Source organism: Brassica oleracea, chromosome C2 (assembly GCF_000695525.1).
Source record: "Brassica oleracea var. oleracea cultivar TO1000 chromosome C2, BOL, whole genome shotgun sequence".
Lineage (NCBI taxonomy): Eukaryota > Viridiplantae > Streptophyta > Magnoliopsida > Brassicales > Brassicaceae > Brassica > Brassica oleracea.
The window spans coordinates 46,955,341-46,980,888 of NC_027749.1; the positions used below are offsets into that span (position 1 = coordinate 46,955,341).

A 25,548-nucleotide genomic window follows, 5' to 3' on the forward strand; every position below is an offset into this window, starting at 1 on the left:
AACTATTAGAGATCACAAGTTTAATAAGTAAACGAAGCCTGTTTAATATTGCTCTTTGATCTTTCTCTCTTGCTCGTTATTGGATGATCCTTAAAGCCTTGACTACCTCTCTATTTATAACTCCAGCCACCGTCATTAGATTTCCTATTCCTGATTGTACTCAACGCTTTATCTCTTGTTGAATGTGAAAAGGAAACTAACGTGATTATTCCTTTTGTTGCACGTCTTGCTGGACTTGTGTGGGCCAGGAATTGGGCCTTGACTTGACAGAAGCTAGTTAAGCATGTACATTAACAGATTAGTGTACCTGAGCCATCGAGAGAGGAGCAATGGCGTGGAGAGGAAACATATCGAAGTCTCTCAAAGAGCTCAGGATCCTTCTCTGTCAATCTTCCCCGGCTAGCGCTTCCGCCAGGTTTCTCCTCCACCCTTCCCTTTCGCTCTCGTCTCCGATCGAATCAAACTCTGTTAAGATCGGCGGTTCAATCTCCGTTGTGCGTGACTTTGAGCTGTTTCGATTCAGGACGTTCGTGGAGAAGAATTACAGAGATTTGAAGTCTCTAAACCCTAAGTTCCCCTTCCTGATCCGCGAATGCACTGGGATCCAGCCTCAGTTGTGGGCACGATATGGTAATGTTCAGTGTGCTTATTGGGTAAACATGTTGGTTGTTGGTGATTGTGAGCTGTAAGTTCTTTAAAGATTTGATACGATGAAAATGTTATACGCATATTGGTTAGTGCTTAGTTTACATGAATTGATTCTTGTGAGTAAAACCTCTAGGGCCTTGGCTGAAAATGTAATGTTTGTATCCATCAATTGACTTGACATAATTTCGGCTAAGACTCAGCTCCTCTTGGCTATTAGAGTTTAGCTGAAGGATGGTGATGCTTTCTTTTGGCTAATATGCTCGTTTAAAATTTATGTTCTTGTAATCGACCTTGTTCAACTAGTTATTATGTTAGTGTGTGTATCCGCTAATTTTGTGCACACATACAACTGTGGCAGATATGGGAGCGGAGAGGTGTGTAAACTTGGATGGGATGAGCGAGTCACAGATTCTCAAGTCTCTTGAAGACCTTGTGAAAGCCGGAGGAGCTACAAAAGCTTAAGGTTATTTGTTTTTTGTTTTTTTTGTTTTTTTTTTCCAGATGATCCCGAATAAAGCTTTAACCGGAAACACTCATTTGACATTTTCATGTCAATCTACTATCTATTACTTTCGTTTTGAGTTGTTTTTTTTTTTTAATGATGTAATCCTTGAACTTGGTATACATCAAACCATTTCCATATGATGATATGATTGAATTCATAAGAAAAGAGGAAACAAACATAACAACTGTAGGCCATTTAAAGCAATTATGGGTAGTGTGAAGTGCGTTTCCGAATCATGATTTGTCAATTCTAGCCATATGAATTTGCAAATTCAATGATCTAACATATACTACAATTCACGTTTGTAGCCCAAAATCGTTAGTTTGCTTGGATCAACATGAAATTGTAAATTTGCGTAAGCTGCGACCATAGCAACTTGTCGAATCTCCTAAAAGGAAGGGAGCTGAAGAAGCGTACCATTACTTGTTGACAAGCTCCAATCTTGTTAACGCACGAGTTGATACGGCAAAGAAGATTAAGCAGTACTATAGAAAACAATGTAGCTATACTAATTCCTCCTAATTACCGTATTGTTAAACGTGAGATCAGTGGTGATCTTTGACCATGTTTAGCTATAAGCCGTCGTAGATGTAACTTACCAACCAAACCATGTCTAATACAGATACATCGTATGTTATAAAAGTTATTGGTATTGGAAGATTAATAAATACTAAAAAAAACTTATGTTAGAGGTTCTAGAAGCTAAAGGCACTAACTAATGTTTGAAAGAGGAGAGAGGGACCAATGTCGTTATTGACAATATAATATCAAAATTCACTTTAGCATTTACCACGCCAACCCCTTTTTCATTATTTTAAATTGAGTTTTTTCCTTTCTAAAATGAAGTATTTTCTTGGTTTCAACCAATATGATATATAAAATCTGCAACAAAATGAGCCATATATGTTAATGATAATATAGTTATAATTAATATTTTAGATGTTACAAAAAAAAAATTATATAGAACATTTAATTTAAGTTATGTGGGAACTCTTTAAATTGACAATAACTTAGATGTTTCTCAAACAGTTTTTTATTTAATTTCCTAATAACTCTTTAGCTATTCTAAATTTATAATAGAAGCATTTTAACTTTTATTTTTTCTCAAAAACTAAAAACTAAAAAAAAAAAAAGAACTGAGAAATTCCTATATAGATTGATTTTCCAGAGTCCACGAAAAACGGCTAATTCTAAATGTCATTGTCTACGTATATATCAATCAACCTTCATGCCTAGCTATAAGTCTTGTTGAAATAAGATAACATACGCGTACGTAGTAGATAACAACAGAAGCGTTTCAAACAAATATTCAACGCACATGTGGAGAAGGTTTGCTGATCTAATGGAAGGTTTAGCTACGTGTGAAGTTAGGGATTAATGTTCACATTTCTATATTATAAGATTTTAAATGAAAGGATTTTGTACGTAGATCACAAATAAATATTAGGTTAATTACGTATAATCTTCAAATGTAACCAAGATGTATGACGACTGATAATTTTTTGGGCGTGACGGCAAGATTTTTGTTCTCTAAAAGGTTATCGTCAGTAAAACACACAAGAAAGTTATGAGGAAAAGAAAATACGCCAAAAATATAAAAATTAGATTGAACATCAGCTGACCCTAGTATGTCGTCTACTTGTAGAAGTTGGAACGTAAGCTCTACCATCTTATTCTTTTTACTTAAAATCTTATACTTACAGTTTTAGAATATGATTTCTCTTTTTTCATTTTTATCAAATACATTAGTCAAATCCATCTAAAGTATCATGAATCATATTCTTGATCACCAATCGGAATAGTAATATTCTGTGACTTGATGGTAAACATCGTTTTCAGTTTTGTTGGATAGTACGACGTATGTATTATGGTAACGTAAGTTATTAGTATGGTATGTCTTTTGGAATTTAGGATCAGTTTAATTGCATGTGGAAAGCACTCACGGCTTTGATATTACATACAAAGAGCATAGCAAAGGAGATATTTAAAGATTCCTCCACTCATAGACTCGCAACGATTTCATATCTTCTTAGCCACCTTTCCTTCTCATCGGTCCTGATAAAATAGAGACAAAACAAAGTAAACCCCATCTACTTGTACTATGCGCCCTCAACTATATCATATGTTTTGTCCTCATATTATCTCTCGTTTGTCTCTTTCTTTCTTTTTTGATTTTGCTAAATTGTGTCTCTCAAACTGACTTTTCTCCGTGGCGGCCTCGAAGCAATATCTGGTTCATGAGTAGACATCTTATATGTTCATGCCTGCTGCAATTCTCTATTGATATTCATTATGCTCCCATTTTCTTAAAGGACACTCTTCGATTTATCTTTCTTTCGAATAATCTGTATATTTTTGTAGATTTACATCATACAGAGTTCATGAACTACATATTTAAAATACTTCGATATACTAGAGAAAAAATGGAAAAATCATATGAACGACAAAAGTAAACTTTTGACATATCTTTTAACCGGTGTTTAAGATGGTTTTTATAAGGAATTGTCTATACCGGATTCAGATACCGGGTATCCAAAGGATATTGTACCAAGACTTTTCATGTGAGTACTAATTGTAAGTTTGTATTGTGTATAATACCGGTTTAAATTAGATAACCAATACGGTTTAGTTTTCTTTTGCTTAAACCGTGTATATATATACACTTGATTGTAACAAACTTTGGTTAATCAATTCAATCTATTCTTTCATTCAATATGGTATCAGAGCTGAGACATTCCCTCTCATGGTGATTCCGTGATTTCAATCATCATGAGTCTTTCTTGTTCTCAGATTCTTCTTCAGTTCGTTTTCGATTTGATTCTTCTCGAGTTGGAAATCATCACCTTCGTTTACTTTCTCTTGGTTCTCCTTTCCGCGTTCTAAATCAAGACTCGTCGATCTCTAAAGTCAATTCATCACTTGAATCGAGCTCTCATCTTTCAACATTCGTCTTAGTCTTCGCCGCTATGAATCCTAATCTATCTCCGGAAACTACATTCTTGGATCAGTACGAGAATCCCTACTACATTCATAGCTCCGATCATGCCGGTCTCATTTTGGTCTTCGATCGTCCTCTTCCGGTGCGGAGTTCCACTCTTGGCGTTGATCGTTGCGTATGGCTCTCAATGTCCGTAACAAACTCAGATTCATCGATGGTACGATCCCTAAACCTCCGGATAATCATATGGATTCTGGTTTTTGGTCACGATGTAAGGATATGGTAGCTATGTGGCTGATGAACTCTGTATCGAAGAAGATAGGTCAAAGTCTCTTGTTTATGTCGACCGCTGAATCGATCTGGAAGAATATACTCTCGCGATTTAAACAGGAAGATGCTCTGCGGGTTTATGAGATTGAACAACAATTGAGTCGCTTACAACAAGGTTCAATGGATATTAACACCTATTATACTGCATTGGTCACATTATGGGAGGAGCACAAGAACTATGTTGACTTGCCAGTTTGTACTTGTGGCCGTTGTGAATGCAATGCAGCAGCGTTATGGGAGAGTCTTCAACAACGAAGTCGTGTGACTAAGTTCTTGATGGGACTCAATGAAGCATATGAACCTACTCATCGCCACATCTTAATGATCAAGCCAATCCCATCCATTGAAGACGTCTTTAATCTTGTCATTCAGGATGAGAGGCAGAAATCTATCAAGTCATCCTTAACACCGGCTACTGTAGTCTTTCAGATCTCGGGTCCTGCTGAGTCTCTCTTAAATGCTGCCTCTCAGTCTGAGAATCCTGTCATGGCTGCTACTCACTCTACTGGTGGCTTTCGTCCAAAGTCTAGAACTCTTTGTACCTAATGTGGTCAGCTCGGTCATGTGATTGCTAAATGTTTCAAACTCCATGGCTATCCCCCTGGCCATCGCAACAACAGGTCTTCTGCTCCAGCATCTGGCTTTGTACCAAGAGGACAAAACAATTATCCGCAACCACGACCACAGACTCAGAACAACTTCATACCTCAGCAACAACAATACGCCAATCAAAATGTTGCTACGAGTGTTCTTCCGGAGCAGTCTGGTCAGTCTTCAGGACATATGGACAGAGGCCAGCTACAATCTCTGATTCAACAGCTCCAGGCCTTTATGACACCTACTGTGAATGCTGTCACAACTCAACAATCAACGGTTAATGAAAATGGATACATGGATCCTCAATCCTCAGCTGGTAATGTCTCTTTTGCACCCCTCCTTTCATCACCAAATATAACCATTTCATTACCATCAACTAGCCTTCGTTTTGATAACAATATCCTCACTTTTCAACATCAATGTCTTTCTTCTCTCTCCAATGCAATGCCCAATGGTTCTTGGATAATTGACAGTGGAGCAACTACGCATGTATGCTCAGATATGTCATTGTTTACTCAGACTTCTCATGTAACTGGCGTTACAGTCTCTCTCCCTAATGGCATTAGGGAATCAATATCTCATATTAGAACTGTGCAATTATCAAAATCTCTTAAATTGCATAATGTTCTGCATGTTTCATCTTTTCGGTTCAATCTTATTAGTGTTTGTACACTCTTGCATGATAATCACTTGTCTGCTCACTTCTATCATGATCATTGTTTGATACAGGAGTCTACTCAGGGCTGGATGATTGGTAGAAGAAGTTTATTGCGCAATCTATATGTTTTTGAACCTGCTATTGATTCTTCTTTAAAATTCTGTGGATCCTTGCAAGTAGATGGGAACCTATGGCCCCAACACCTTGGACATCGATCAACTTCCAAGTTGAAGTATCTTATTGGTACATTGTCTATAACCACGTCTAGTCTACATAAGTCTAAAGTATGTCTTGTTTGTCCATTAGCTAAACAAAAAAAGATTGCCATTTCTGTCGAATAATAACATGTCATAGTCTGCTTTTGATTTGGTTCACTTAGATGTATGGGGTCCCTTTGGTATTGAGTCAATAGAAGGATACAAGTATTTTCTTACATTAGTCGATGATTGTACACGAGCTACTTGGGTTTATATGATGAAAAATAAATCAGATGTTTCGAAAGTCTTTCCACTTTTTCTTAAGCATGTCAAGACACAATATAAAACTGATGTTAAAGCGATACGTAGTGACAATGCACCTGAACTTGTATTCACTCAACTTCTTCAAGAACATGGCATTTTTCATCAATACTCATGTACTTATACTCCACAACAGAACTCTGATGTAGAGAGAAAGCATCAACATATTCTTAATGTTGCGAGAGCTTTGTTATTTCAATCTAACATCCCACTAATATACTGGAGTGATTGCATATGTACTGATATCTTTCTCATAAACATAACTCCTTCTGCTTTGTTACATGATAAATCACCTTATGAGGTCTTGCTTAAGAAAGTTCCTGATTACTCATTTCTCAAAACATTCGGTTGCTTATGTTATGCATTTACTTTACTTAAAGACAGAAACAAATTCTCTGCTAGAGCTGATAGATGTGTATTCTTAGGTCTCCCGAGTGGTTACAAAGGCAATAAAGTGTTACATCTTGATTCAAATAATATCACTGTTACATGAAACATTGTCTTTTATGAAAACGCATTTCCATTTATTGATACATCTTTCCCTGTTTCACCTTCTCTGAACATCTTTGATAGAACTATCTTGCATGTTCATATTCCTGTTGTCCTTGATTCTGTGGTTCCAACACCTATAGTTCCTAATGCCATAAACATACATAGAGAGACTGTTCCAGTAGCTACAGAGCAAGGACGACTACTCGGTGACATACCTAAGTGTCATACCAGAGCTCATTGTTACTTATCTCAGTACCATTGTGCTCTTGCTCAGAGTAATCTTGTTCTAACCCCTTTAACACCTTCATCTCCTGTTTCATATCCTATTTCCTCTGTTCTAGCCTATGATAAACTTCATTCCCTTTATAAATCCTATGTTCTTTCCTATTCTCTTGAGACAGAACCAACATCTTTTAAGCAGGTAATGTTATCTCCACATTTTCGAAAAGCCACGATTGATGAGTTGCAGGCTATGGAGGCAAATAAGACATGGACTATTGAATCTTTACCTCCGGGTAAAAATGTAGTTGGTTGCAAATGGGTATATACCATTAAGTACAATGCAGACGGTACCATAGAGCGTTATAAAGCACATTTGGTGGCTAAGGGTTTCACACAACATGAAGGGGTAGATTTCACTGATACATTCTCACCAGTGGCTAAACTTGCTAGTGTGAAACTTCTTCTTGGTCTTGCAGCTATACAGGGATGGAGCATGTCTCAAATGGACATCTCTAATGCGTTTTTTCATAGTGATCTTGATGAGGAAATCTTTATGAGCATTCCTCAGGGTTATGTACCCGCTTCTGGCTCTCTTCCTCCTAATCCAGTATGTCGACTTCACAAGTTGCTCTATGGATTGAAGCAAGCCTCACGTCAGTGGTACCATTGTCTTTCTGAGGTCTTCTTCTCACCTGGTTATACTCAATCTCCAGCGGATAACACATTCTTTGTCAAGCAACAAGGCTTTGTTTTCACTGCAGCTCTTGTTTATGTCGATGACATTATGATTGTTGGCAATAATGATGAAGAAGTTGCTTCCCTCAAGAAGACTCTGAGTTCTCGTTTCAAGATCAAGGACTTAGGACAACTACGTTTCTTCCTTGGCTTGGAGATTGCACGATCATCTGAAGGCATCTCTATCTCTCAGCGGAAATATGCGTTGAGTCTTCTATCTGATGCTGGTCTTCTTGCTTGGAACCCAAGTTATGTACCTATGGATCCTTTGGTTAAGTTGAGTAAAGAATCTGGTACTCTGCTACCATGCCTTGATTGGTCGTCTTCTATATCTCACAATCACTCGTCCTGACATCACCTTTGTGGTACACTGTCTGAGCCAGTTCATGCAATCTCCTACGGATATTCATCTCAAAGCAGCTCACAAGATACCTCGGTACATCAAGAACAATCCCGAACAAGGACAATTCTACTATGGTTCTTCTCGGTTGTGTCTTAATGCATTTTCTGATGCTAATTGGGGAACATGTCATATGATAGTAGACGCTCTCTTACTGGTTATTGTGTCTACCTTGGCAACTCCTTGATCACATGGAAGTCGAAGAAATAGGGCGTGGTTAGCCGGAGTAGTACGGAGGCTGAATATCGCAGCATGGCGCATGCTACTTGTGAGTTAATTTGGCTACAACAGCTTCTCACGAATCTTAACATCAAGGTTTCGACAAATGCAAAGGTCTTCTGTGATAATAAGTCTGCAATGCATATCGCCACCAATCCGGTCTTCCACGAACGAACGAAGCACGTGGAGAAAGATTGCCACACCGTTCGTGATCAGGTCAAGAAAGGCTTCATATATTACACTGATGCACGTCTCTAGTGCTAATCAGCATGCTGATATCATGACGAAGCCTCTCCACTCTGGACCATTTCATTCTATTCTTAACCGTATGTCTATCCCAAGTCTCTTCCTTCCACCTGAAGGTTCAGTTTCAGCGACTTGACTGTGGCATATTGTGTATAATACCGGTTTAAATTAGATAACCAATACGGTTTAGTTTCCATTTGCTTAAACCGTGTATATATTTACACTTGATCAGGGCCCGTCCTGAGATTTTGGAGGCTTGTGGCTGTGTCTATGTAAAAAAAAAAATTTACAAATCTGGGGGCCTAAAATTTTTTTGGGGGCTTATTAGTATGTAATTTTTTTTAAAAAAATTTGGAGGCATGTTGCAAATGTTTCACTACGCATTTCCCAAGACCGGCCTGCACTTGATTGTAACAAATTTTGGTTAATCAATTTAATATATTCTTTCATTCAATAGTTTGTAACGTAGTTAGTTTCCTGTTACATGACACTGAGGTTCACGCGTATGGCTTAGTAGACCTAAAGGTGTCTTAAATACCTTGTTCTCAGGAGATATGCTTTGATATGTCCCATTCTGAAGTACCATGTGCGTAAGGTTTGTTAGTTTCTTTCGCTCTTGATAGACTTCGAAGTCTACTTATACAATGATTATGCGGGAGATGTGTCCTCGAATAGTTCCTCACGGATCTAAAATCCACCTGTTGTACCATACCAATATTGCTGATAACCAAATAGTAACCGCATAGATGGAAATTACTTCTAAGATCTATAATAAATTACTACTCTTTTAGTATTAGAAACAAGAAAAAAGATTTCAAAAAGATACATCTCACGTGGAGCTGTACATGAATGATGTCCGGCTATAACTTTAGGTGCGGTAACTTACAAGTCAAATGTCGAAAGCAACATATTTATTACAAGGTTCAATAACTCTAGTTACAAGTGTAGACAAAACCTAAATAAAGTAAACTATCTAGTTCTTCTACGAAATTGAAGTCTCTCTTTTCCTCTGTCCAAATTCACACAGGGTTAGAGCATCTTTATCCAAAGATATTAGATGGGTTCTTAGCGTGTGGATCTCGCGTAAGATCAATTGTTTTTAAAAAAATCGGTTACTAAAACTACCAAATACTAGTCGGTTTTTAAGGGTTTCTTATACTGTTCGCGGGCCCCACTAACACGTGGTGGCTCGCGATTGGTTCCTTTTTAATTTTTTTTTTTCTAAATTCGAAAAAGTAAAAAAAAAAAACAAAAAATTAAGAAACCGCAAATGGGGTTTCTAGGATAATGACGGTCTTATATATGTGGACATATAATGACTCGGTGATGATGTGTAAAATGACTCGATAGAAATAGTAAACAAACAAAATACAAAGACAATTAAAAAAAAAACTTATAGAGGTTCGCGGACTAATAGGATTGTGTTATTTTATATTCGATATCTTTTATAAAAGAAAACAAAATATTATCAAGTTATATTATGTTTTTAAAATAAAAAAATAAAAAAATAAAAAAAAATAGCAGTAATTACAAAAAAAAATATTTTTAACGTCGTGAGCAAAACACTAAACCCTAAATCCTAATCCTTAAACCCTATCCTAAATCTTAATCATTAAACCCTAAATCTTAAACTCTAAACGCTTGGATAAACCCTAAACTCTTGGATAAATCATAAACTCTAAATAAAAAACATTAAACACTAAAATACTCAAGGGTTTAGGGTTTAGGGTTTTAGTGTTTAGTGTTTAGTGTTTTTGATTTAGAGTTTATGATTTATCCAAGGGTTTAGGGTTTACCCAATGGTTTAAGGTTTAGGATTTAGGGTTTAGGAATTAGAATTTAGGGTTTAGTGTTTTGGTAACGAAGTTAAAATATTTTTTAAAATATTTTTTTCTGTAACTACGATTTTTTTTTATCTTTTTAATTTAAAAACATAATATAACTTGACAGTATTTCGTTTCATTTTCTAAAAGATATCGAATTTGAAATAATGAAATCCTATTGGTTGGTGAACCTAGAAGTTCACCCTAGGCTGAACCCAAGAATAACTCTTAAAAAGCAGTCAAATAAATGGTCAGAAAAGACTTATTCTTGGGTTCACCCCCTAGACTGAACCTCTAAGTTCACCAACCAACAAGATTATGTTATTTTATATTCGATATCTTTTATAAAAAAAAAACAAAATACTGTCAAGTTATATTATTTTTTAAAAATAAAAAGATAAAAAGAAATAAATAAAAAAATAGTAGTAATTACAAAAAAAATATTTTTAACGTCGTCAAGAAAAAACTAAACCTAAATCTTAATCACTAAACGCTAAATTTTAAAACCTAAACTCTTGGGTAAACCTAAACCCTTGGATAAATCATAAACTATAAATCAAAAACACTAAACACTAAAACACTCAAGGGTTTAGGGTTTAGGATTTAGGGTTTAGTGTTTTAGTGTTTAGTGTTTCTGATTTAGAGTTTATGATTTATCCAAGGATTTAGGGTTTACCCAAGAATTTAGAGTTTTGAATTTAGGTTTACGGATTATGATTTAGAGTTTAGTGTTTTGCTGACGACTTTAAAAAAAAAAAAAAAAATTCTTTAACTACTATTTTTTTTTATATTTTGATTTTTTAAATATAATATAACTTGATAATATTTTATTTTCTTTTCTAAAAAATACGGAATTTATATTATCCCAGGGTTGGTTAATCTAGAGATTCATCCGTGGGGTGAACCCATGAATAAAAAATGGTTTGACCAGACCGGAGACGTCCATTTATCCACAGTTTCGCACTACCTTCCGATATTTATCACATTATGAATTGCAATTTGCATGTACATTTATTTCATCTCTTCCTCATTTACTCTATATATATTTTAAGCAAAACTCAATTTTTTCCATATACAAAAAAAAAAAATCAAACACCTTTTGGGAGCAGATTTCTCTCTTGATTAGTAGTATAGTAAACTCACAAATATCGTTTACTCTTGAAGAGATCACTGTGGCTTTTCTTGTCAATATGAGACGAGGCAGTTCAGGTAACGACCATGAACTTGGGATTCTACGAAGAACTAACTCGGACACAAAGTCCGACAACGAAACCATCCCCAGCAACCGTTCCGCCTTCAGCGGCCCGCTTGGCCGGCCAAAACGCGCGTCCAAGAAAAACGCTAGATTTGCTGCGGATCACCCAAGGAGAAGCAACAGTATCAGCGGTGTCGGTGGTGGCCGTGAAGACGATGAGTACGTGGAGATCACGCTAGACATCAGGGATGACTCGGTGGCTGTCCACAGCGTCCAGCAAGCGAGTCCCGGAGGACCTCAGAATCTTGAAGATCCAGAGCTGACACTCTTGACCAAGAAGACGCTCGAGAGCAGCCTCAACAAGTCCAGCTCACTATCCTTCTTCCGTAGCACCTCCTCGCGCATCAAGAACGCATCACGCGAGCTCCGCCGCGTATTCTCCAGACGCCCTTCCCCCGCCGTGCGGCGGTTTGACCGCACTAGCTCTGCCGCCATACACGCTCTTAAAGGTCTTAAGTTCATCGCCACCAAGACCGCCGCGTGGCCAGCCGTGGAAGAACGGTTTGATAAACTCTCTCTTGAGTCCAACGGCCTCTTACTCTCTTCCAAGTTTTGGGAATGCTTAGGTACATATTAACTCTAATTCAAGCACTAATGTTTATGCTACATATGTTTTCCACTTATGTTAATTTTGGACTTTCTTTAGGAATGAACAAGGAATCAAAAGACTTTGCTGACCAGCTCTTTAGAGCACTAGCTCACCGGAACAACATCTCCGGCGATGCAATCACCAAGGATCAACTCAGGTTCTTCTGGGAACAGATATCAGATGAAAGCTTTGATGCAAAACTCCAAGTCTTCTTTGACATGTAAGCTTTTTCTTATCTTCACCTACCCAATAACCCACTAATATCTACGGTTGATAGATCATCACTATTCACTATGGTTGTTTAATTATAGTGTTTTTGAAATTAAACGGTCACCAGAAGTTGAGGATCAATATAATACTACTTAGTTATTTTTATCATTTTTGAGGTTTAGTGCATTTGTAACTGAACAAATGATGTCATTGTGTGGTCAGGGTGGATAAAGATGAAGATGGGCGAGTAACAGAAGAAGAGGTGGCTGAGGTGAGAAACCACACACCATTCATTATTTATCATCTTTCTATCATATTTTATTTTTATATATTCTTCTTACTAGTGACCAAAAAACATATATATCCTTTAGTTGATTACCTTGACAAATTTGTCCACGCGCAAACCCCACTGACTTTATCTGTTAATATCATAAATTTCATTAACTGCATGTGAACACGACAATAATGGTAATAGATTAGATGGAGTAGTGTTTATTACTTTTGTTTAGGCTATTAATTTATGTCACACTTTTTGGTGATTAATTGCAGATTATTAGTCTCAGTGCTTCAGCAAACAAACTCTCCAATATTCAGAAGCAGGCCAAAGAATATGCAGCCCTGATAATGGAAGAGTTGGACCCAGATAATGCTGGTTACATTATGGTACGTATGGTCCACCTTCACCACTCAGCCACTAGTGGTACATATTGTAAATTCACCACGTTTAAAACACTAGAAACAACCTAAAAAGAATCCATGGTTATAAAAATCTTGGTCAAGTTTAACGGGAATCTTGATAAATTAATCAACAAAAAGTCGTCAAGCGTTGATAAAATGATAAGAGACTGATTAATTAGGTATAGGTGTGTTACCTAGTACTATATCTACATAATTTTTTTTTAATATAGTAGTAATACCAGGAAAAAGATAAAACAATAAATAGTGACCAAATAGTAAAAATGAAAATAGTAAATTTATACTCATTCCTTAAAATTTATATAAATTATAAAGAATATATGTTATACATGTTCCCTTATTATTCCTCTAATTCTAAGAAGTTAAAAAAAAAAATATATATATATATATATATATTTATATATATATCAAAATTTGAAAGGAATAATGATAACTATTCCTTTTTATTTTTCTTATATTGTTCACAATAATATTTTCTTTTTATTTATACTGTTCATTTAATGAAATACCAGTTATGTTCTTAGGTATTATACGGCATCTAAATATCCGAGTATTTAAAAAAAAATTGGAAACTGATGTAAAATGTTTAAAAATGAATTTGTAACGTTAATATTGGAATGTAATATTATAGTTAAATAATATGACGTGAAAACTGGTGTAACAGATTGAAAACTTGGAAATGCTGCTGTTACAAGCACCAAACCAGTCTGTACGGATTGGAGACAGTAGGATACTAAGCCAAATGCTAAGCCAGAAACTGAAACCGACTACAGAGAGCAACCCTCTGGTGAGATGGTCAGAGAAAATCAAATATTTCGTAATTGACAACTGGCAGAGAATATGGATCATGATGCTATGGCTTGCCATCTGTGCCGGCCTATTCACCTACAAATTTATTGAGTACCGGAACAATAAGGACGCCTTTGGCGTGATGCGTTATTGCGTTTGTGTCGCCAAAGGAGGCGCAGAGACTCTCAAATTCAACATGGCTCTTATATTGCTGCCTGTTTGCCGAAACACCATCACTTGGCTTAGGAACAAGACCAAGCTAGGTGTTGTTGTTCCGTTCGATGATAATCTCAACTTCCATAAGGTTATTGCAAGTGGGATTGTGGTCGGGGTTTTGCTCCATGTAGTGTCGCATTTAGCGTGTGATTTCCCGCGCTTGCTTGCCGCTGATGAGGAGACCTATGAGCCGATGATACAGTACTTTGGAGAGCAACCGGAGAGCTACTGGCATTTTGTGAAGGAAGTGGAAGGGTGGACTGGTATTGTGATGGTTGTGCTAATGGTTATAGCTTTTACACTCGCTACGCCTTGGTTCCGTCGTAACAAGCTTAACTTACCTAACTTCCTCAAGAAGCTTACAGGTTTCAATGCCTTTTGGTACTCTCACCATTTGTTCATCATTGTTTATACTCTTCTCATTGTCCATGGTATCAAGCTCTACCTCACAAAGAGTTGGGAAAAGAAAACGGTATGCTCTTCAAACCTGACTGCTATGTTTTCTTATCTAATATTATTCTCTTTTTGGTTAGTTAATACTTCATGTTTGTATCATTTTTGCAGACATGGATGTATCTGGCGGTACCAATCCTTCTGTATGGGTCGGAGAGGCTGATCCGTGCTTTCAGATCAAGCATCAAACCGGTTAAGATTGTCAAGGTCAGATATACATACATACCTAGATTTCTAGATATATAATTGATTGAGTTGCACATTTTTATATACTTAAAACATTAGTTTTCTAAATTTCCAATGTGAAACTTTAATTGATATCTCAATATACGTATTTTAACTAATACTTTAAAACAATTTTATATCAAAAAAATTATTTGATTTAAACTAGAGAAAATTTCCTTGAACAATTTTTTAAATATAGTTTGTATATATGTAACAACTAGGTGGCTGTGTACCCCGGGAACGTGTTGTCTCTACACATGACAAAGCCACAAGGATTCAAATACAAAAGTGGACAGTACATGTTCGTGAACTGTAGAGCCGTCTCTCCCTTTGAGTGGCATCCTTTCTCCATCACATCCGCACCAGGAGACGACTACGTGAGCGTGCACATCCGCACGCTTGGTGACTGGACACGTAAACTCAAGACCGTGTTCTCTGAGGTATGCAAACCTCCTACTGCCGGTAAAAGCGGTCTCCTCAGAGCTGACAGAGGAGACTCCATCGCCTTCCCAAAGATCCTCATCGACGGTCCTTACGGTGCTCCAGCACAAGACTACAAGAAATACGACGTGGTACTCCTTGTAGGTCTTGGTATTGGAGCCACGCCTATGATCAGCATTCTCAAGGACATTATCAACAACATGAAGTCTCGTGACCGTGATAGTGACATAGAGAACAATAGTAGTAATGAGAATAGTAAAGGGTTTAGGACGAGGAAAGCTTATTTCTACTGGGTGACTAGAGAGCAAGGATCGTTTGAGTGGTTTAAGGGGATAATGGACGAGGTTTCGGAGCTGGACGATGAAGGGATTATCGAGCTACACAATTATTGCACGAGTGTGTACGAGGAAGGAGATGCTAGGGTTGCTCTTATTGCTATGCTTCAGTCATTACAACACGCTAAGAACGGAGTTGATGTCGTCTCGGGGACACGGGTCAAGTCACACTTCGCTAAACCTAACTGGAGACAAGTGTACAAGAGGATCGCTGTTCAGCATCCCGACAAAAGAATCGGTAAGTAACGAACTAATCTTGACCGCTTTAATCTTGTTATCATGTGATAAACGACTTAAATTAAATAAATGAATTTGATTGCAGGAGTCTTCTATTGTGGGGCACCAGGCCTGACAAAGGACCTAAAAAATCTAGCTTTGGATTTCTCTCGAAAGACGAGCACCAAGTTTGACTTCCACAAAGAGAACTTTTAATTCCAATATATACCAGTTGGGAGGAAGTTGCGTCGAGAAATAAAACAAGAAACTGCATATAGATATTTTTCTTTTATAAAAACTATTTGAGTTGTATTCCTTCGTTTCTTTTTTCCTACTTTATGTTCAGTTTTACGGAATTTAGTTTAATGCCGAATTAAGTATAAAATCGTAGAAGTATAGTTGCAGACTTGGTGTTGTGAACATGTACTTATGGAGTTAATTCACCATAGTTTTCTACTCGTAATTATCCATAGTTTTCTACTCGTAATTATCATATCTTTAATGAGTACACAAGGTTTTGATTTTGAATTTTGATTCTTATTACTCCTTTTCCGACACACTTTATAGAAATATCAGCATGATATTTCCTCAAAAGAAAACAAGCTGCAGGTCCTTTATTTACCCATTATCTATTTACGCTTGCGTTTTTTTTCTTTGATTAACCTTATCCTTTATATATTAAAACGCAAATCGCCTGACTAATCAAAAATTGACATGTGACAAAAAAACAAAAAAATATATATATATAGAAAGAAAAAAGAAAAATACTCCACCCCACTCAGTTTTACTTTCCGTTACATATATTTTGTATCAAAATTAATTGGAAAAAAAATTAAAATGCATCATTAGTATCCTCGGATTAAAAAGGAGAAGTTTCATTCTCATTCGAGGCCACGACTCCACCATTTTAGAAACTGCTTAGTGCCAATTTTAAAAACTTAAAAAATATATTTTCGTCAAAAAAAACTTAAAAATGATTTTATCAACAAATTTTATTCCCCTGTTTTGCGTTTTGAAACCACGATCCCCACCACTTTCACTTTTCCCCACCTTTTTCACATAAACTGAGATCAGTTCGATCATCAACAAATTTATATACAAGTTCATTAAAAAAACCAAAAACCTTCAGTTTTTTACTATCTTCGGTTGCTCAGAGAAACAACTGATCCTTTACCTTTACTAAAGTTTCTTTTTTTGCACCAATGTGAAACTTCTATGTTTCATCGTGGACAAGTTTATCTAAAGCATGCATATTTTGATCGATATACATGTGTTCTCTTTCAAAGCATCGAGTTTTAAATCATCGACTCGGAAGGGATTGCTATTGGGGTATGGCGATTATGGAGAGATTCATCTAACCAAAGGATTTTGTTGCATGGTTTCCAGAATATTCAGGTATATTCATGGATAACCAATTCATAAGAAACTAATTCTTTAAAATCTGAGTAAACAAAAAAGGCATAAATATATGTATTGTTCAGTTTTTAAATTATCTTTATTTGCTACAGACATGCATATGCAGGAGACATAAAGCTGGTTGAAAATTAGATGAGATCTATTCTACAGTAAATCTGGCGAAGGTCGAAGACGAGTGGGTTAGATAAAATGAGATGCAAAACGTTTAACCAGTCAATGCTCTAAATTATTGTTTGACCATTTCGGCCGTCTTAGTCAAGACAATGTGTAAAATAGTTTAAAAAAAGTTTCAATAATTTATGTAAATACTTATCGTTAATTAACTACATTCAACCACTAAAAATAATTTGAAAGCATTCCAGATGTCAGTCACAAATGCATCCAACTGTTTGTAAACTCAGAAGAACGAGTTTTTTTAATAAAGAAGGTAAATGCTTTCGTGTGTATACTTATTCGTACATAACATTAGAGAACAGTTAAAGGAAACTGAAACATGGAAAAATCATTATGATTATGTGTTCTTCAAAATAACGGATTATCCACTTATATTTATAATTCTTTTACTGTAATTTCAAATTAACATGTCAAGAAAAATATTCAATCCACTTTCCATACTTTAGTTTTTTTTGTCCATGCTTTAGTTATTTCTGAAATGAGCTTATAATTTGTGTTATATATATATATATATATATATATATATATATATATATTCAAAAGTTATAGTAGTATACACTGAAGCAGTAAAAAAAATTATTAACTGAAATGTGTTTATTTGCAAGAAAAAATATTCCCATGCTTCGTCAATACTAGTATAGATATAATTGCCAATCACAATCACTTCATAGTACAACCAACTTCAAACATTTATTTCTAAAGCATATTGCACTGAACACCAATACTCGAGTTTCAAAAAAACTTTCTCTCTCTATTCTCTCTAACTTCTCACTAGACTAAAAAAAAAAAAAAATCTGTTTCCGGTGGCCGGTGGCTTCTCGCCGCCGGTTACCACCTCCCTTTTGTTTTTTTTGTTTGTTCTTGTCTAATAAATTCGATCTTGAAGATCGATCTAAATTTCTGGTAGCAGATATCATCTTCGCTTGGCGATCTTTTTGTGGTGTTTTAGTTTAGTATCATCTTCTCTTCTCTTTTGATTTTCACCCTCTTTAAATCCCGTTTGATATTGAGGAGATGATGGTTTTATTCCGGTCATTCTCATGGCTAATATTTGAAAAGAATCAATCTTTGCTTTCTAAAATATTGGCATGTGCCTCTAAGGAAAGTATCTGATCAAATTTAGTCAGTGAGTTTATTGATTTTGCTTGGGAATTTTCGGAAGACTCAGTAGAGTTGAAGTTTCTCATATAGAGAAGTGTTTCAACAAAGTCTCTTTCCGGGATTCTTATGAAGCTTTTCACTGCTGTTCACATCCGGAGGAAGTCTTGAAATCTTCTTAGTCTCGACGGTAGATAAGAGAAGGGGGAAGCAAGTGGATCAAACCGGAGGAATCTCACCATGGTCGGAGAGTAGTTTTTGCTTCTAGCCGGAGAAGAAGATCGGTGGGATCTCATGCAAACCAAGCGACGGCTCATCCTTCAACAGATGCGTAGAGCGACACGTGGAAGAGCTTCCAGAGAGCTCGATTTGAACATGTGTTATTAATCTTATCTAATTTTGTTGGGCTTGGGTGGATTTGTTGTGTGATTGAGCTGTGTTTATAAAAGATCCACTTGTATTTATGTTAGCCTAATGGGCTTAAATATAATGAAGTTGACAAAAGAAAAAAAAGCATATTGCACTGTATATTGTTACGGACCTGTCAAGTCGGTTGATAACTCCATTCCACCAACTCTAACTTTCTTGTGATTCGGCACATGCACGTTCTTAAACACATATATAGACATTTTAGTGACCTTTGCAGTGCAACCACAAAAGTTACAGACATCTACACCTTTGTTAATTCTGGAAAAATCTTAAACCTATGAACATCAGTACGAGTTTAAAGGATTATAAATTTATCATATACACAATCAATATAAAAATCTTAAACAAATATTTAATTCAATTCGTTTTGCTTTCTTAAATTTCTTTATCTTTTTTTTTTCTTGATTATACACAGTTTCCCCAACGGCTTCCTAAGTACAAGGGACTAATCTGTGTCGCTGCGTCCCGAATGTGAAATCCGCAGTGGCCGGGAGTCGAACCCAGGTGGCGGTACTCACAGCTGTGAGCCCTATACCACCAGAGCTAGACGCCCCGGTTTAAATTTCTTTATCTTCTTCTAAGTTAATTCACTTATCTTCGTAAAAGTTTTTTATTTGTTACCTTATAGATTAATAAGAACTTTAGTAATTAACAACTGTTGTCTTTGATTCGAATAAATTTAACATTCATTAAAAAATAACTACAACCTGACTAACTGAAATTTATAAGCCAAAAAAAAAGAATGCCCAATATTATAGCATATTAAATATTTTAAACATATAATACGACCTCGAGGAGGAAGAAACACACATTGCAAAACAGATCCTTCCTTTGTCCCAACTTAATAACTGAAATCATATTAAATAGATCATGATATTTGATCCTAAAAATGAGAGGCTGGAAGGATTTATGATTGACAACACAAAATATGAACGTTAGCACAAATCGTAATATGAATCTATTGCCAACGTGTATAAATATATATACGTGTGTGATTTTATGTGCCTCGTGCTAGCATTTCTTGATACCTCTTAAAGGACAAGAGTTTCTGAAGCTTCATCTGCTTATGAAACCTTGAAATGAAGAGATCCGCAACATGGTCGATCTCATCTTCTAGCTTGAAACTCTCTCCTTCTTCTTTCTTCGAGTTCCTCACCATATCTATGACAGAACTTCCTTGGCCTTCCTCCAAGTCCCCAAAATCCTCCTCACCTTCGAACAACGTGTGCCTCAGGTCAGGATACTTGTCACATTCCTCGCCTTGTACGTCATAACTCTCACAGTGAGCCACTTCCCCGTTGTTGTAGAGGATTATAGCCTTGCTATTGTCTTGTTCATGGTCGTAGTCTTGCTCTTGATCTGAATGGCCTAGGAGGTTGTGGATCTTGTTGGAAATTGAACGGAACCCGAGCTTCTCATGTTTCACAAGGGACAACATGAGGAGTCTTGTCTTGAAAGCACTTGTTTTATTCTTTATGGCTATAGATTTCGCCTTTGCTGCGGAACTCAACAATGCAACGACATGTTTCATCAATGCCGTAGCTTTCTTCATTTCTCTCTTTGTAATATAAGCTTTAGTAAATAAATGTTATTGGTGTTACTTAACTAGCATGGGAAGGAACATTGGTGGTGAGAGCCTTTAGGGGTTTATATAAGAGTGTACTCAAAAGCTAACGTAACGAGTCGTCTTTATGAGTTTTGTCGTATTGTTTAAATTTAATTAATGGCTAAATGGTTTACTTAATGGCGGAGCAATCTTCTCACAATTTGACACGTCGAGATTACATCATTTGATGTAGTGGACGACTTACTTTTAATGTTTAACCTTTATGGCTTTATGTCACGCTCCCTTTTATCAAATTGCATCGTGCCTACAATTTCACAAACGTATGCAATTAAAATGTCTTTTACTTTGTTCAAGATTCTCGAGATACTAATTTTATGTTAATTTTATATATAAATGTGACCTAACGGGTTACTTTGGAGATGAGTCGGATAGGTTTTATTTTCATATTATAAAGTATCAGACCTGCCATTAAATTTGAAACGAATAAAAATGTTTGCTTAACTTGGTTCGTGTTCGCTACGTCATAATCCCTGTTCGAAAACGCGGGCCCCTAGCCGATTAGTCGGTTGACTAGGCGCTCGTCGGAACCGAACCGCCGCGATTTCACCAAATCGGTTCAACAAATCGTTAAGCCGATTAAACAATAAAGTAACCGATTAATCGCTAAAAAATCGGATTAAAACCGATTTAAAGCGCTTAATAGTTGGACTTTGTTGACAAATGGGAGCCCATTTGTCTGTGAATTAAGTAGACTTTGTCCCTGTATTTATAAGAGACTTCAACACCTCTCTTCCTCATTCTTAACCGGTGTGGGACAAGTTAAGTTTTTTTTTTTTTTCAAAATCGCACATGTAAAAATAGTGGAAAAGATATGTGCTGGAGAGTCGAACACACTACCTCCTAAGATTACATAAACATCAGAAGCCGCTGGACTGTGGTGCTTCTACGTCCATCTGTCACATATATTTATATATATAAGCACGTATTAAAACTATTATTATCATGTTTATTACATAAACATATTATAAATACATTAAATCGTATTAAAACCTAGGCCCCAATTAATCTCCGTTTAATCCCCAATTTTTTTATAACTCGCTAGGTCCGGTGCTGCCGCCCGACTAGCGCCTAGCGTAGTTTCGAACAATGGTCATAATAGATGTGCAACATGTGTAAGTAGACGTGTCGTTTTCTCAAAACAAAAAAATTAGACGTGCAGTCGCAGAAGCCCATGGAGCGTCTTTAGCTGATTGTCTAGTGCATGCAATGAGGAGAGAATTAGTACGGCGAACTAACTATGTTAATGTTTTGAGGGGTTAATTAGGTAGATAGCCTTTAAAGGTTTATTTGTACAGGAGACCTTAAACAAGTTGATTTGTTTGTGTTTATGTCAACTAGTAGCTAGTTTTTTTTTTGTCATAGACTTAAACAAATTCAACTAAAACTTTGCAAACATGTAGCTAGTTTGTGAGCTCATACATGTTTTCCGGACTCAAAATAGAAAGACGAATAGTATTCCACGCGGTGAAAGGAGTCAACCGTCCTATATCGTTTATATCTATTATAACACGGTAACAAAAAAAATAACATACAATTCTGTTTTTTGGTCTATTTATTTATGATTTTATCAACGTATTATACTTTATACTTGTTAACTAGTGCATCTGATAACAAGACTCGCTATTCATGTAAAATTCACAAGGAGTCCAAACCATTTTCCATTTCTGTTCAAAGATTTGATTGAATAACGACTAGTCGAGTTATTAAATGTGATTAACTTTTCCTACAAAAGCAACTTTACAACCAAATCATCAAAACAAAAGTATTATTTCTTACCTAAAAGAGGTTTCATAAAATTTATGAAAAAAAGTATCAGAATGGGAGAAGATGCTTGGATAAAGTTACAGACAGCTTAAGCTATCCAGCGGCGACGTAATTTCATTGTACTTCTCTTTAAATCGTAGCTTTAACAAATACTTTTCTAATTTTTCTTCTTTATTAAAGTTATTCTTTATTTACTTTTCTAAAATCCGGGGAAGGAAACTGATTGCATGTGATGGTTTTGTATAACTGGAAAGTGCTTACGCACTTTGGTCTCACATTTCAAGGCGCCGCGAATTTTCTTGCTCAAATGATATCTAAACCTTTATAAGATTCTATTTCCCTTGTCACCATACTTTAATCCCTACTCTAGAATTCTAGATATTTTAGAATTTAGATATTATACTTTGTCTTGTCGTGTATCAACATTAGTTAAAGTATGTGATCTCAAATTCAAATCTCACACTCAATAAGATGTTTAGTGGATATCCGAATTGAGATTTTTTTTTAGACAAAAAGGAAACAAGGCATACTCAAATCATTTGCGCTGGTTTATAAGCTTAATAAAAAAAAATCGAAATCGAATGTAACTTTTATCTCAGAAAATACAGCATGTGTTTAAATATGTGAAGTGTGCTATAGTTTACCAAGCGGTCGTGACAGAAAATATGAAAATTTTGTATCTTGAGCTCAAGTTGTAGATTTAATATCATATTACGTATTTCCAGTAGTACGTAAAACCGATAAGAAGATTTTACAAAACTAGATTTCTCCTGAGGAATTAAAATGTCACGTTAGATATTATTATATCAAAGGTTTTTGGCTATTTGCTTTCGGACAGCGCGCCTCAAAGGTCACCTTTCGAATCTTGAGAACTGAGGTCGTCAAGGTAAAATAATATTTACATGTTTTATTCTTGGGCTGAGGGATAACGGCACAAAGGCCCATACTCCTAGCAATTAGAAAAAAGGAAGTTGAGTTTGCTGAATAAATACGATCAAGGCATCTCTAACCCCGCTCTATTTTTCTTTCTAAAATAGAGTTTAAAATAAAAAATACTCCAATGGTACTCTATTTTCTATTCTATAATAGTGTAAACCTAATTTTTACTCTATATATAGAATAATTTTTTTATTTTTTTGTTCATCACTCTATTTTTCACTCTAAAATAGAGTACCATTGGAGCAAAAACACCATCTCTATTTAAAAGAAAAAATAGAGTAAACTACCATATCCAACCCATCTCTAGAGATGAAGCAAAAATAGAGACGGTGTTTTTGCTCCAATGTGTTCTTCTATAATAGAAAAATGCTATATTTGCCTCTATAAATAGAAGAATGTTATTTTTTTTTGTCTATATTTTGGAAAAAAAATAGCATTTCGTGGTAAATATAGCATTCCTCTGTTACACAGAAATACATTGGACCAAAAACACCATATTTATTTTTTTCGATGCTCAGCAATGCTAAGAACAAAAGCTGCGTCCAATTCATCAAATCAGAATCACTAATCTGCTACATTCAGTCCTACGGCTACAACAACCTTACCAATGTGGGGATTTCTTTCCAAGTCGTAGCAATACTACAAATGCTTTCCCACAAGCCATTCAATAAGTCTATGTAGAACTACAAAGCTTCCATTAGATTAAAGAATGGCTGTTTAGAAATGACAAAACAACAGACATGAAGACAATAAACAAGAGCCGAGACAGTTGATGCGAGAATAATTTATAACTAAATGAAAGCAGACGAATTAGAATCCAACTAGTGGTTTGATGATAGTTTCAAAATCTTCTCATAATCAAAAAAAAGAAAGAACGTCACAATACAATAAGAAGTACTAAGCAAACTGAATAAAGATCTTGACTTCCCTCACAGCAACATTTGTAAAAAGATGAATTATTCTTCACTTCTTCCTGAAAGAGCATCCCTCAGTGAGCCTGGCTTTACCACCAGTGGGCTGGCACAGAACCGTCTGACAGTTTCCACACACTACAACTGTTTGCGAGTGGCTGAACACTGTCGTTCTGCAAAATAATAATTTACACAAACAATGCGTCAGTAATGTCTAGACTCGACAGCAATTTCTTAATACCAATCTCTCCAATTAAATAAAGCATCAGTTTTCTTACAAAACACTAAACAGATTCTTCCTAACATTGTAATACCAATCTATATACTCAACATACGAATCAATGACAAGAGGATTAGAAAACTCACATGTTGAAGCATCCCTGGCACTTAACGTCCTGCAACACGAACATAAACACGGAACATCAGACTTAACTGTATCGAGTTCAGTCGTGTCTTACTGATTTAAGAGAGAGGGAGAAAGACGTTACCATGAAGAAGGAGTTAGGAGACTGCACGAGACGCTTGAGCTTGTGCTTTCTCTTCTCGAGCTCAGCTGGAGGGTTGAGCAGATCGATGTCGTTTTGGAGAACCTAAGAGAGCCACAGATCCAAAAACAAAACTCAGAAAATCAAGAGCAAGGACGAGGAGAGACGGAGAGAGGAGATCTCACCATTGTTGCGTTAGAGGAAAATGCGACGAAGACGAGCTGGTGAAAACCCTAGACGGAGGATGCAAGAGAAATCACTCTAAAATGTCAATTTTTGTGGACTATATATATATATATATATGGCTGTGTGTGGGCCTACGTTGGGCTCGATAGGCCCAGCCCATTACTCGTTCTGGTTCGGATTGTAGTCCAGTATCACGAAGACAAAGTTCACCAAACATGTCTACACTCTAGACTCTAGTATCAGTTTAGCATGTGTGCGTGACTCGTGAGTCTACCTCAAATAACTTAGTGACAGAATATATTAGCTGCAACTTGATTGTTAATTTTTGGAATAGAATGGTGTCGAAAGACTTATTCCATTGATTCTAAACGATATTTCACTATTTGACACGAATGGAGTCGAATATTTGTTCCATCAATTCCACAACTAAATATATAAAATACAAAGAGAATCATTTCTTAACAAATTTGATTATAAATGAAAGGAATTCTATTTCAATTTTTTTTTGTATTCCATTCCATCGGTTCTTAAATATTTTAGCAGTTACAGCCATTGTATATTTGGTAACATGTTAGATTTCATTAACAACAAAGAACCGAGTCATGGTTGAAAAAATTGGTAGACATGTCGGGCTTGCCATGGCGTATACATTTAGCAGATATGTCATGAGAACAATTAATTGTTCTTTCATCTGATAAATCCATAAGGTTATTGCTGAACACCATAGGATCATAATTGAAAGTTCCTGAACAGCAAAGTTATG

General features: G+C 36.0%; 4 protein-coding genes across 5 annotated transcripts; 2 read left to right on the forward strand and 2 right to left on the reverse strand.

Annotated features, from left to right (window-relative positions):
- The first annotated feature begins 294 nt into the window (after positions 1 to 294).
- On the forward strand, positions 295 to 1,296 carry LOC106325630 (NADH dehydrogenase [ubiquinone] 1 alpha subcomplex subunit 2-like). 2 transcript variants are annotated; one of them, XM_013763675.1, is made up of 3 exons: positions 295 to 415; positions 524 to 630; positions 1,007 to 1,296. In XM_013763675.1, the coding sequence occupies exons 1-3, from the start codon at positions 330 to 332 to the stop codon at positions 1,108 to 1,110; spliced, it is 297 nt and encodes a 98-aa protein (XP_013619129.1). In that variant the 5' UTR covers positions 295 to 329; the 3' UTR covers positions 1,111 to 1,296. The 2 variants fall into 2 exon arrangements, with proteins under 2 accessions (XP_013619129.1, XP_013619128.1); XM_013763674.1 differs by having other exon boundaries at positions 299 to 630.
- A 10,045-nt stretch (positions 1,297 to 11,341) lies between these two features.
- On the forward strand, positions 11,342 to 16,224 carry LOC106327006 (respiratory burst oxidase homolog protein D-like). The gene is made up of 8 exons (XM_013764998.1): positions 11,342 to 12,152; positions 12,233 to 12,395; positions 12,608 to 12,656; positions 12,935 to 13,048; positions 13,746 to 14,558; positions 14,651 to 14,746; positions 14,986 to 15,778; positions 15,863 to 16,224. The coding sequence occupies exons 1-8, from the start codon at positions 11,522 to 11,524 to the stop codon at positions 15,970 to 15,972; spliced, it is 2,769 nt and encodes a 922-aa protein (XP_013620452.1). The 5' UTR covers positions 11,342 to 11,521; the 3' UTR covers positions 15,973 to 16,224.
- Positions 16,225 to 19,625: 3,401 nt separating this feature from the next.
- Positions 19,626 to 20,476, reverse strand: LOC106325458. The gene has a single exon (XM_013763506.1). The coding sequence runs from the start codon at positions 20,423 to 20,425 to the stop codon at positions 19,871 to 19,873; it is 555 nt and encodes a 184-aa protein (XP_013618960.1). The 5' UTR covers positions 20,426 to 20,476; the 3' UTR covers positions 19,626 to 19,870.
- A 3,496-nt stretch (positions 20,477 to 23,972) lies between these two features.
- On the reverse strand, positions 23,973 to 24,862 carry LOC106325053 (40S ribosomal protein S27-2). The gene is made up of 4 exons (XM_013763077.1): positions 24,785 to 24,862; positions 24,603 to 24,704; positions 24,481 to 24,509; positions 23,973 to 24,287 (listed from the first exon to the last, which is right to left on the reverse strand). The coding sequence occupies exons 1-4, from the start codon at positions 24,785 to 24,787 to the stop codon at positions 24,167 to 24,169; spliced, it is 255 nt and encodes an 84-aa protein (XP_013618531.1). The 5' UTR covers positions 24,788 to 24,862; the 3' UTR covers positions 23,973 to 24,166.
- Between the last annotated feature and the right edge of the window lie 686 nt (positions 24,863 to 25,548).

Coding starts and splice junctions, on each gene's coding strand:
- LOC106325630 (XM_013763674.1), top strand. CDS start 330: ATGGCGTGGAGAGGAAACATATCGAAGTCTCTCAAAGAGCTCAGGATC. Junction 631..1,006: donor TCAGTTGTGGGCACGATATG/GTAATGTTCAGT, acceptor CAACTGTGGCAG/ATATGGGAGCGGAGAGGTGT.
- LOC106327006 (XM_013764998.1), top strand. CDS start 11,522: ATGAGACGAGGCAGTTCAGGTAACGACCATGAACTTGGGATTCTACGA. Junction 12,153..12,232: donor CAAGTTTTGGGAATGCTTAG/GTACATATTAAC, acceptor GACTTTCTTTAG/GAATGAACAAGGAATCAAAA. Junction 14,559..14,650: donor AGAGTTGGGAAAAGAAAACG/GTATGCTCTTCA, acceptor TCATTTTTGCAG/ACATGGATGTATCTGGCGGT.
- LOC106325458 (XM_013763506.1), bottom strand. CDS start 20,425: ATGAAGAAAGCTACGGCATTGATGAAACATGTCGTTGCATTGTTGAGT.
- LOC106325053 (XM_013763077.1), bottom strand. Junction 24,510..24,602: donor CTCCTAACTCCTTCTTCATG/GTAACGTCTTTC, acceptor TTCGTGTTGCAG/GACGTTAAGTGCCAGGGATG. Junction 24,288..24,480: donor TGCCAGGGATGCTTCAACAT/GTGAGTTTTCTA, acceptor ATTATTTTGCAG/AACGACAGTGTTCAGCCACT.